The sequence below is a fragment of the Silurus aristotelis genome (assembly GCF_946808225.1).
Source record: "Silurus aristotelis genome assembly, chromosome: 25".
NCBI lineage: Eukaryota > Metazoa > Chordata > Actinopteri > Siluriformes > Siluridae > Silurus > Silurus aristotelis.
Window position 1 is genome coordinate 2,203,104 of NC_139598.1, and position 13,043 is coordinate 2,216,146.

General features: G+C 38.9%; 1 protein-coding gene and 1 long non-coding RNA gene across 3 annotated transcripts; one reads left to right on the plus strand and one right to left on the minus strand.

The window, feature by feature from the left end:
* Positions 1-9: 9 nt before the first annotated feature.
* armc1 (armadillo repeat containing 1) lies at positions 10-8,076 on the plus strand. Of its 2 annotated transcripts, none has more exons than XM_083529424.1 (7): positions 10-380; positions 1,639-1,848; positions 3,006-3,097; positions 3,300-3,489; positions 3,610-3,726; positions 3,814-3,888; positions 6,439-8,076. In XM_083529424.1, exons 2-7 carry the CDS (start codon positions 1,687-1,689, stop codon positions 6,628-6,630), a joined length of 828 nt encoding a protein of 275 aa, XP_083385550.1. In that variant the 5' UTR covers positions 10-380; positions 1,639-1,686; the 3' UTR covers positions 6,631-8,076. The 2 variants fall into 2 exon arrangements, with proteins under 2 accessions (XP_083385550.1, XP_083385551.1); XM_083529425.1 differs by having other exon boundaries at positions 196-713.
* On the minus strand, positions 4,485-4,824 carry LOC310719579. Its single transcript, XR_014531516.1, has 2 exons — positions 4,594-4,824; positions 4,485-4,542 (listed from the first exon to the last, which is right to left on the minus strand). It is a non-coding gene; the product is annotated as an uncharacterized lncRNA (long non-coding RNA).
* Positions 8,077-13,043: the final 4,967 nt, after the last annotated feature.

A 13,043-nucleotide genomic window follows, 5' to 3' on the forward strand; every position in this document is an offset into this window, starting at 1 on the left:
GCTTAATCTAATCATTTGTGTATATCTCCTCCGCCGTGTTGGGAATGACCGGAAATGCAGAAACGTTTATTTTAAATATAATAAATATTTTTAAAATCTCTATATGTATTATGGTGTCTATTATGTTGCTTTTCAAATGGCGCGTTTCCGATCCAGTAAGAGCCGCTTTGATTGGGTGGACGGTCGGGCATATTGTCCAATCAGCATTAGGAATTCCAGGGCGTGCTTTGTGTTTCATGGAAAATGGTCAAGTGAGTCTTTTCCCCGGCGCTGTTAGTCATCAGTGTGACAAGCTTATAATGCGCATTTGATTGCTGTTATAACCCCACTCACTCGTATAAGAAGATCGCTTGCATTTCTGGAGAACGTGAAGACACGAGGTAACGATCCAATTAGTTGTCAAGAGGCAATAGTTAGCGTAGCTTAGCGGTAGCTTAGCATTAGCTTAGCGACCCTGCCTGTGTTTTGTAAGGTTATGCGTGGACAGCAGTGCAGCACACCACAGAGGGCAAGGTTACCTGTCCTACATCAGTATCATGCCCAAAAAGGTGCCCGTTAACGCTAATAACCGGGTTGATGACGTCTAATTATCGCGACGTTCTTCTTCCTGCTTAGCAAAAAACTGATAACAAAGACAACAACACAATCAATAAGAGCAGCTAGCTGGCAATTTGGACAACCAGCTTGAAAGCCAAAGACACTTATGAGGACACGTAAACTGAACTCAAACTTATGGGTCTTTTTGTCTCTATGTCTGTATAATATAATTTTCAAGTCTAATTGCTTGAGGTAGTCATAGATAGCAGACTGCAGGGGTGTAACGGTACACGTATTCGTACCGAACCGTTTCGGTACAGGGTTTTCGGTTCGGTCGATGTGTACCGAATGAAATTCTTTTCACGTGTGGAATTTAGTTACAGAACAGTGACAGAACACTAGTTTGTATAGTCTCTTCCTCACACTGTTGTGCAGTGTTACTGTTTATTATTATTATTATTATTATTATTAAACTTGAAAATATACACAACAATTCCCAGGTAATAAAAAAATAAATAAAATAAAGTTAGTGTAGTGTCACTGTGGCGACTCACTCGGCACCGGAAATACGATTTGTCGTGTGTTGTAAACTCGTGTTTTGTTTTGTGCATACACAAAATCGCACGACTTTCCGTTTTTTTACAACAGTCCCGCATTATAGATTCTTTCTTTCTTTCTTTCTTTCTTTCTTTCTTTCTTTCTTTCTTTCTTTCTTCAGGAATTCTTTAAAAAAGAAGAGAAAAGCCTGACAATTCTACTTTTAATTTTAATTTAGTTAATTTAATTTGTACCAATCGATTACTCAAATTAATCAATGCAGTTTTGTATGATTAATTTGAGTAATATAATACAAGTGTATTGCATGAATTTGATTTGTTCTTTTTTTTATATATATATATATTTTCTTATTTTGTAAAATATTATAACATTAATTTATATATCATTTAACCACGCAGGTATTTTATTAAACATTTTTTTAAAAGTCATTTTCTACACACACACACACACACACACACACACACAACTGTACCGAAATTCAACATAAAATCCGAGGTATGTAACGAACCATGAATTTTGTGTGTGTGTGTGTGTTTCCTCCAGAGCTCAGGAAGGTCTCCTGGAGTACATGGCACTACATGCGGCTGCACCATGAGCGGCGAGCCGGACGCCTTGGCTGTGGTCAACCAGCTCCGAGATTTAGCTGCTGACCCGCTAAACAGGCGCGCAATTGTCGAAGATCAGGGCTGCCTGCCGGGTCTTATCCTCTTCCTCGATCACCACAACCCACAAGTCGTCTACTCGGCACTTCTGGTGAGCTCCTCATGTACCACACAGACACGCTGCAGGATTTCTGCAGGATCTTAACAAGCTAAAATAAAAGTTAATAATTTAAAAATCAAAATTTTAGGCCTTAAAAATTCGCTGTTCTCAGTTTTAAATAATATTTTTCTTAGTTTTTTATGTCCATTTAACTCTATTGCCAATGTTTTTTTAAATGCTTCCACAGCGCTTTAGAATGTTTTTGTTTGTTTCCTTTTTGTTGTCGTTTTTTTTCTTTCGCTGGTCCAAATATAATTTGCTTACGACTACAAATGAGACCAACATGCAACAGCCAATCAGCTTTCTGTTATTGGTGAGAATCTCTAAAACAGATTCAGTTTTTCAGCTGTCGTGATGCAGGCCTTAACTTTCATTTCCTTAAAAATGAAACAGTCTTAAATCTGACTTTGTGCCACCTGCAGAAACTCTGTTATTAACTCAAAAAAATCCCCAATCACAATTCAAAAGTGTGTCTGTGCCACATGAGCGTCTCGTAACGGTGACGTTAGATCTCTCGCACACACAGTGCCTCGAGCCAGACACAAGCCTTCACCCGTCTACTGTGGCATTTACGCCGCTTCTATAATATCACGTTTCCACCAGCTGTTTTAATACAACAGTTAATATTTTATTAATGGGGTCTGGTTTTCTTTTAAAAGCTTCCGATGCATTTTCATAAAATATTAAAATATTTGTGTTTTTTCCTTGAAAAACAAGAGACCAATCTGTCTTGGTAACATTAATAATGGATAGGTTTTAATAGTGTACACGAGTGTATAGCAAACAAACTGGAATCAAGGACGGTTAAGGGGTGCCAATACTTTTTTCTTGCCCCCCTTCATTGCCTTTTCATTAAGTGTTATACAAAAACGTGTGTGTACAGTAGCAGTCAAAAGTCTGGACACTCCCTCATGCTTTATTTTTGTGTTCCGCACTGTTCGCTCTAGTCGGACGGCATCAGCTGTTTTTCCGGCCGATTCTGTCTGCATGTTTGTCATGTGTATATATAATATAGTGTGGTGTTAACTGGGTGTGTGGTGACGCGAGTGCTTCACAAGTAAACACATGGCAGACATCAGTCTAAACCTTTAAGTGCTTGGGCGCGTGTGTGTGTGTATGTGTGTGTGTGCGCACGTGCACGTTATCAGGCCGTGCGTTACCTGGCAGAATGTCGAGCCAACAGAGAGAAGCTGAAGGGTGTTCTGGGAATGATGCTGAGTCTGCAGAACGTCATGCAGAAGTAAGTCTCTGAAATCAACCACTAAACACACTGTGGGCACCAGGGGGCGCCAATTACTTACAGATGTATGTATTTTTTAGCAAAAACACAGGTGTGGGGTTGTGGAGGATCACAGATGCTTAAATTTATTTATTTATTTTTTATGAAATTCCAAACTATTACATGGCTAAAGGTGCTGATATTTTTGACCATTTCTTTTCAGGAGCACATCCCCAGGGGAGACCAAACTGTTGGCTTCAGAAATTTATGAGATCCTGCAGAACTCGAGCAACACTGAGGCCGAACAGGCCGAAGAAGCCGCATCGTGCCGCCGTAAGGCTCAGTTCTTCTTGGGTTCAACCAACAAGCGGGCCAAGACCGTGGTGCTGCAGATTGATGGTCTGGATGACCCGGTGAGGAAGGAATGAGCCTCTTAGTGTCTCCACATCACTAGGATCGTGCACGTCAATGAAACCTATGAGGATGTGCTTGAGATTTATACTTTTTCTTGTTTTGTTCTCTGTGTGTTCCAGACCAGGAGGAGTCTGTGTGAGGAGGCTTTGCTAAAGATCCGTGGAGTCATCAGCTTCACTTTCCAGATGGCTGTTAAGAGGTGTGTGGTCAGGATCCGCTCTGACCTGAAGGCCGAGGTGAGGATAGTGCTGATTTCACATAAAAAAAAGCCATTTTTATATAAACAACTAATTTATTAATTTATTTTTTTTTTTTATCTGCAGGCTCTGGGAACAGCTATCGCATCAACCAAAGTGATGAAAGCTCAGCAGGTGATGAAAGGAGAGGACGGTAATGAGGTGAGCAAACACTTGGCATGTACCAAATACGCTGCAGGATCGAGAAACAAGAACATGTCACGACAGACAGACAGACAGACAGACAGACAGACAGACAGACAGACAGACAGACAGACAGACAGACAGACAGACAGACAGACAGACAGATGTGACAACATGTAGTTATACAACCAAAAAGATTGTTGGGTGTGTGTGTGTGTGTGTCTTTTATATATATATATATATTATTTATTTATATATATATTTGAACTTGTGGCCTTAAGATCAGATGCTTAGTGTCTACAACTTCCCTGAGTAAGTGAATGGGTGTGTCCCTTCTCTCTCTCTCTCTCTCTCTCTCTACCCCCCCTCTCCATCGCTCTGTCTCTCTCTCTCTCTCTCTCTACCCCCCCTCTCCATCGCTCTGTCTCTCTCTCTCTCTCTCTAAACCCCCCCCTCCGCTCTGTCTCTCTCCCTCTCGCTCCACCCCACTTCTCTGTCGCTCTGTCTCTCTCTGTCTCTCTCTCTCTCTCTCTCTCTCTCTCTCACACACACATTCTCCTCACCTCTGTGACTGTTAGACATTTTATGAACAGAAAAGGTCCTAAAGTTTTTCCCCTGATTTAAATTAGAATTTTTGTTATAGAAATCTCAGAATGACTGCTACTAATACTACTACTACAAATACTACTACTTGTACTACTACTAATACTACTACATAAATACTACTGTATGATTCTCGGCCGTGTCTCTGCTCCTCTTCCTCTGTTGTGAGTCCTCGCTGCAGTAACACCACTGAGCTTTATGTAGGATGACACTGAGAGCTGATGATGCCTTTCTGACTGGAGGGTTAAACACCACACACACACAGATTTAACACACACCCCTTTCCCAGACCTGCCTAATTCTGCCCAAGACACAAGTGTTTTCATGTTAGGGGGTCTACACACACACACACACCCAGCGTATGGTTAAACAGGTCAAGTCAAGTCAAGTCAAGTTTATTTGTATAGCGCTTTTCACAACAGACATTGTCTCAAAGCAGCTTTACAGAAAACAACAGTGAAGGTGAATGGTGTGCGTTTGTCCCTGATGAGCAAGCCGTGGCGACAGTGGCAAGGAAAAACTCCCTTAGATGATATGAGGAGGAACCAGACTCAAAGGGGAACCCATCCTCATATGGGTGACATCAAGAGTTTGGTCATAAATCTTTCAACAATACAGAACAATTTGTGATCATCATAGATCCAGCATCAGCTTCTCCATGCCAGGGCCTTTAAACACTCGGCATCTATTTCTCCATGATCATCCATAGGTCCATAATCTTCACGAGGTGGGACGTGACTGGAGCTGGCCAAACCTCAGGATGCCTCGGGATGGGGAGAGAAAGAGAAGCAGTGGAGAGGAATTAGCGTAGCTGCTGTTCATGATATTAACAGCACAAGTTGATAATGTGCATGTGATCATATATTCTGGAGCAGTCGTGTGCTGATTATTAGACGTGACCTCGCCGCATTGGAAGGATGTTTTTAACTTGCAGCGACACACTCGTGACCTGTAGTAACATTTATTGTGGTGATGGAGGCTTCCGTTTTCATCGCTCTGTTCCTCTGATGTACACTAGGTGGCGTCTAGATTCACATTAGAGTATATCCTTTACCTCATGAGTGGATTTCAGGATTCACAGCATATTCGAATTTAACGCAGGTCCCTGTAGCACTTTTCCATCTATCTGGCCTACCCTTAATTCCAGCTTGGAGTCTAATTATTATTATTACAGTGTGTAGGGTTTATGCTCGCTCCCTGCTTCCTTACTTTAACACTGTAAAATTGTATGGATAAAATTTGCAGGTGGAAAAAAAATTTGAATCCAAATTTTTATTCAGCTTTTGATATTTTTCCCCGTTTGTCTGTATATTTATTTATTAGGGGTGTAACGCTACACAAAAGGTTCGGTTCAGTTCAGTTCCGGTACAGTTACGGAAATTATTAACATCGTTTATTATCATTATTATTTGCGAACATCAAAAGTAAATTTTTAAAAACAAGTTTAAATAATGCCTGCTTGATAAAAATTTTTTTTTATATTTTAAAATAAAATAGAAAAAAAAATCTAATTAATGCAATGCACTTTTTAAAACCTTTAGATAAAATTGAGTAATGGAATAAATAGGCTTAAATTAAATTGTTTGAATAAAATAAAGTAAATGGAAAAATTTTATTAAATAGTTTACATTTGTTAGACCCAAATTGGGTTTTGTGTGTGTGTGTGTGTGTGTGTGTGTGTGTGTGTGTGTGTGTGTGTGTGTGTGTGTGTGTGTGTGTGTGTGTGTGTGTGTGTGTGTGTTTTATTTAAGGGTGTCTGCTGAATGGCATAAATGTGAGAAGATTATTATTATTATATTATTATAAAAAAAAATTCTTGTTGAACAGAAACTGTGACATGGTTTATATGTTCTTTTATAATTTATGTAATTTAAAACACGTGTGAAATGCGCGTGTCCCTGGCGTCTGCTGCGGCGTCTTGTCCCGGTGAATCACGTTCTTGTTTAAATTTCATCTCTTGTGTAGGTGATGGTTCCTCTGCAGGAGGACTCGGGCGTGGAGGTGGAGCAGAACCTGGACTTGCCCGATTACCTTCCCGAGGACGAGAGTCCGGCTCAGGAGCAGCACAAAGCCGTGTCTCGCCTGGGCTCCATGCAGGACGGTATTGGCTGGCTGAGCACAGCCACCAACTTCCTGTCCCGCTCGTTCTACTGGTGACCCTCGGTGCCGGAACCTTCTGTCACAACGAGTCCAGAAACACTGCTGCAAACGAACTCGACCGCTCCTCAAGCTCACGTTAGCGCCCATGCCACAAGAGACACCGAGCCATAGAACAACAACTGCGGCTTTTCACGACGTGTCCTCCGTAGCTGCGCTTCATTTCTCTCTCTTTCTCTCTCACACATTCGCTCACTCGCTCAGCTTTCCCTTCATCCAGAAGATGTTTTTTTTTTAAAGACGGTTTGGTCCAGTTTCTCCTCAAGGGTCCATGTATGATACCAAACAGCATTAAATATTATTACAGTTTTGTTTTTTTATTTTAAGTTTTTCGGGACACTCAGTGCTCTGCCAGGTGACGTAACTTCCCTGGAACCGATTTTCAGTTTTGTACGAAGGAGTTTTGATTCTTGTGCATGAAATGATGAAGTTTGACTAGTCGTCACTTCCTGTGGGTTTTACTGCCTTGTGCTTTCTCTTTCTCTCACTTGCTCTCTATCTCTTTGCTAATTTGAAGAAAACTGACGATCTGTTTTAAAGTTCCCTCTCCATTTTCTGCTTTACTCGATGCCTTCCTCCTCTTTGTGTGTGTGTGTGTGTGTGTGTGTGTGTGTGTGTGTGTGTGTGTGTGATATTTTGCCATGCGTTTTCTTGTTCTCATCTTCAGATTTACAGTTTAAACCACGCCCTCGTTTCGCGTGGAATCGTTTTCGAAGGTACTCACGGTTAAAAGAACGGGAGAAACACCGGCTGCTGTCGAGTCATCGAGCAAAAAGCTGTATATTCTAACAACAACTTAATGCATGCACACAAAAAAAAGGTAAAAAACACACGTGCGCTATCGCTACTAAGATTACTAACGGGTTCTCGAGCTACGTGCCAACCTCCGTAGGAACCACTGTAGGAACCTTACTAGGAACCACTCTAAAGATTTACACCGGAGAGCAGATGACTCATAAATAATTCGGTTTGTTTTGGGAGATTTTTGTTGCTTTATCGTTGTCTGCCTACAACACGAGTATTAGTGTTTGGTTTTGTTGGTCAGATGAAATTGGTAGAGATGGGATTTATTTTTAAATCAGGCCTCGTTGAGCCCGATTAAAACAAACGCACAGTCAGACAACGCACAAACATCTGGTTATGACTAAATATTTATATGAACAAAGAGAAAAGGAAAATGCACCAACAGTGTTAAACAGGTGCGACACCAGACTGACTAATCCCTAAATATCTCCTGTACTGTTGAGTGGTTACATTTTTAGTTCATCATTTAGTTTCCCATTGGTCATCTTTTAGACTCACCTCCCTAAAACACACCAGGCACATGTTTAGATGTAGAAGCTTCTCCTGTACAGAGTACGTCTGCTGTTACATGTGTAAAGATTTTCCGACCATGGAGTTATCGCCTGCTCACAGTAACGTCATTATTAAATATATTAAACAATACAGTGTGTTTGTGTGTCGTGTTTTTTCGGAGCTCAGAAATGTCACATTCCTGATCAACCTGAGTAAATGATGAGGATGGGTTTCACCACTTCCTGTAATTTGAGTGGTTTTGGAAACCAAAAGCTACATGAGAAACTGACAAAATTACTCATCGGACTACATTAACGGCGTTTAGCAGACGCCTTTATCCAAAGGGACTAACGTTTATCTTATTCATACACCCGAGAAGGTACGAGGTTAAGGGTCTTGCTCAGAGTCTTGTTCCAGGAGTGACAGGCTTGTGTGGCTGGAATAGAACTCATGACCTTTAGCTTCAAAGTCCAATGCCTTAACCAATAAGCTACCACTATTCTGTTTTTGCTGCAGCTCGTCTCCTCGATGGAACAAGAATGTCTGAGTGCCGCGAGACCCCCCCGCTGTACATTATATGGACAAACCTACAGGGACACCTGACTTTTCCAGCCATATGTGGTTCTTTCCCAAACTGTTAGCGCAAAGCTGGACGCCAACAGTTCTATTGGAAGATTTTTGGTTGTGGTAGCATGAAATATTCCTCTTCACTTGAACTAAGAGACCCAAACCTGTTCCAGCATGACAATGCCCCTGTGCACAAAGCAGTTCTCTATTTGGCAGACGCCTTTATCCACAGCAACTTACATTTATTTCATTCTTACAACTGAGTTGCTTTTGGTTTGAGGGCCCTGCCCAAGAGCCCTTGCTCAAGGGCCCAGGAGTGGAAGCTTGGTATGGCTGGGATTTAAGATTCAGATCCAAAGTCCAATGCCGTTAAGTTACCACCTCTCCACATGTGAACGCTGACTACACCCCAGGCCTCCTCACCTCGCCTACATCAGTACCTGACTTTACCACCACCCTTGTGGCTGAATGAGCTCAAATCTCCACAAAATCTAGTGAAACATCTTCCCAGAAGAGTGGAGCTCATTATTGTAACAGCAAATGGGAACTAAATGTGGAATGGGATGTTCACATACCAACCTTATGCTCAAACGTTTGTCCATATGTGTCAGGTATGGACAAGATATATTGATTAAGAGTCAACAGCAACATCATTTTGGAGAAATAACTCTCGTTTCTTGAAAGTGTTTATAAAACGGTTCTGCCTAAGACGTGCTCCACAGGTCGGCCTCGTGTGAAAACGTAGAAGGTGTGCTGCACTTGAATCTCTCCAAATTTGTTCAGGGAAATGTATTAATTAACGTCGACAGACTTGAGCACGTTGGCTCGGCTGTCATTGTAAACAGCAGGGGTGCTGGGGAGAGATTTTGGCTTCGCCGAGTATGAAAGACCCGTTTCAACCCGAATGTTCTGAGGAACGCTGAAGTCAGAGATGTGATTATTCGCTCAGCTGAAGTTTCATTTGGAGTAACAATCACTCGAGATGGAAAACTGTGGTAAATCACTGACAGGGTTATACCTTAATGGCCCACATTTTCCGTCTGGATAGGGTTTGACCCCTATAGCGTCCCATATATGACCAATTGTCTCAGGATTTGTGGTGTTACTGGTTGAGCCAATCATGTTGGATAGATGCTTTTGTGATGGTACATATTTTTTATATAAATTCTGAAGGAGAAAATTACTCCTGTCCTTGTGGTTTGCTTGGTAACTCTTTCTAAAGCTTTGAGCAGGAAGTGTGTGACATAGCGAAGGCTCCTATTCAATAGAACTAAAAGGAATCAGAGAAAGAAATCTAACAAGCGCCGAAGATCCGTGGAGAATCCTTTTTATATTGAATCTAGTTTATAACTAGTGTAGAGAGAAGGATCACACTTTTCCAAATAGGTTTAAGTTTCCAGTAGAATGAGCTTTCTAAAGCAGTGTTAATAAACTTTTTAAAAAAGAATTTCATTATTATTTTTATTTTTTTAATTTATATATATTTATTTTTTTATTTTTATCAAAATGGGATCATTAAAGTGCTGACAGGATTATATAATGTAATTAATATTATTATTATTATTATTTTTTTAAATGACATTATATTATATTACAGTTCCAGGCATCACAATTTGAATTGAAACTTATTCTTAACCTAATTTAACTTTATGTTTTTTAATAATGCATTTATTTTATCCTTGAAATTGATTAGATTGCAATCCAAAAACCTCAACTCTCAAAATCTCAAAATTCGATCAAATATAAATTGGATCTAAAGTTTTCTTTTAAAGGAAAATTCTAGAATAAAAAAAAAAAGCTATGGACAGTCAGAGAATCACTGTACATTATTATTAACATTTATGTTAGAATAAATTTTATAATTGTTAAAGACTTTTAATGTTTACAAGATAAATTGTGTAACTGTTGCCTATCATGATGGAATTTTTATACTGTGATCAAGTGTGTGTTATATAAAAACTAGTTTTTTTTTTTATTTATTTTAAATTATTTACAAATACATTTGTATGATTTACTTAATTTATTATTATACATAATAATAATAAATAATAATAATTGTTTTTATAATAATAAATAAAATCTGACAGGTCTGTAATATATATATATATATATATATATATATATATATATATTTTTTTTTTTTACAAATGCATTTTATTCTTAAATATAAAATATAAAGAAATATATTTTTAAAGACATTAAATCGTTGATGTTTTTCAGTGTAACATTGATCTTTTGCTTTCAATTTCTTACAAAACCTAAATATTGTACATATGAAGTATCATAATAAGTGCATAGTAAGTATGAAGTATCACAAAAATTCGGTCGAGAATCGCGATTTGATATTTTTGTCGTATCGCTCGGCACTAATCTGTAGTGGAAAATTACATTTCTTTTTTCTCTTCTTTCTAGGATTTGCATTACAAACCGAAATGTATCATTCATGTCTGTAGAAGTGTGTTTTCTGTTTGTATAGCACACACACTCCTGGAGCCACATCCTGACCAAACCACCACTTTACCATTTCCTCATGATGATGAGGATGATGAGGATGAGTGTAAACAGCAGTAGACAACTCTACTCCCACATCAGTGCTGTTTATAGACTATATCATCAGCCAGACTGTGTATGTGTGTGTGTGTGTGTGTGTGTGTGTGTGTGTGTGTGTGTGTGTGTGCTCCTTATGGCATGTCACTGGAGGACACATTTAGCCAAATTACACAGTTACAGAAGGACCGAACCATTTTTAAAGCTCACCAGGTGACGTTTGAAGGGCAGGCGATTAAAAAATCCTAAAACTAAGCAAATCCTCTGTGCTGTAGGTTGTACTTCACGTTTACTAACCGTCAACCAGGATTACAGTATATGATAGAACTCTCTAGAAGATTCTGTCACTGCACTGATTATTGACATTTAATGGTGTACTATGAATCATATTCTTATTATAAAAAGGATAAACCAACCCAAAGACCAGAGAGCTGTTAGGATGTAGATAAAGGGACATTGAGAAACGTTAAAAAAAAAAAAAAAAAGTCTAATCATTTGAAATGAAATTATATTATTGACAATATTAATAAACATTTTGGTGGGTGGGGCTTATGTGCAGAAATAAAAAAAATTCAACTGTCCTACAATGAAATGGTGATCCTGATTCATTGAATTTCATTGAATTTCAGCTTCATCTTTAATTTGACTTTTAAATGGCATCAATTAATAAATAACATTTTCTCTCCAAATTGTTATTCTTATAGTAAAGAATACATTTCAATTGTACATATTTGCATATTTGCAAATTTCTAAAAAATTGAGTCTGAGAGTTGAGTCTGAGAGTTGAGTCTGAGAGTTGAGTCTGAGAGAGTTCGCCCGACCCCAGCCTCTCGCGCTGACGTTGAATAATGACTTTATTAATTTAATATCACATTTTCCCCTTCTGTCTTTGACAAATCTCCAGCTGCACTTGTCTCATCACCTCACCACTCCACTGGCAGCATGCAGGAGGGAATCCTTCCAAGCCCAGGCCGAGTACAGACAGCTGGAGGGAAATCCATCCATCTTCCCAACGTGCTTGAGCAGCGTGGTGTCCAGCAGAGATGCTCCTTCACCTCCACCCCTCCGGCAGCCGGTGAAGTAGGTCAGACTCTTCAGTAGGGCTTTGCTCCTGGAAGACCCTTCGCTCGTGGCCTGAGCATCGTGCCCATATGGAGTCAGGGGTCCATATGCCCACTACAGTAGGAGAGGTGTGTGTGTGTGTGTGTGTGTGTGTGTGTGTGTGTGTGTGTGTGTGTGAATGGCTTTTAGTTTCAAAGGTGCCAACAGTGCCGAGGGGAACACAGGGCCAGACTGAGGCCTGGACTCTTCCACAGAGAGACCTCTAGGGGGCGTGGGTCAGCTATGATATACCTGAACCTGCCAAAAATAATAATTAATAATAATAATAATTATAATAATAATAATAATAATAACCATCATTATCAATCATCATCATCATCATTATTATTATTAGTATTATTTTTATAAATGTAAACATTTAATGAATTCATTCAAATAAAATTAAACCATGAGACACTTCGCTTTATTAAAATTATATAAAATTATATGTATGTAAAAGATATGGTATGCCAGTTTTATGTCCTGTTTCATAACAGCATTTACTGACATAAATTATATTTTATAATATTTTATAAAAATAAAATATAATACATCAAATGAATGCAATGCATTGTTTTTACTATATTGATCAAATTGAGTCAATAAAATTGGCACAAATTAAACTGGTTAAATAAAAATAACTAAATGGAAAAATGTAGTTATGTTATGTTGTTAGACCCCATTTGGGAAATACAGATGTGTATGTAAGTGTGTGTGTGTTTTACATTTCATTTGTATTTTTTTTATAATCTACTTAACTGTTCTACTTATTTCAGCATAATTTAACAAATATCTTCATTCCTACCATCCTTCATTTATTCACTAACTCGATATGTGGAATTTTCAGGATTTTCTTTTTTTTAAGAGAAATTCTTGAAGCTGGACATAAAACGCTAAAGAAT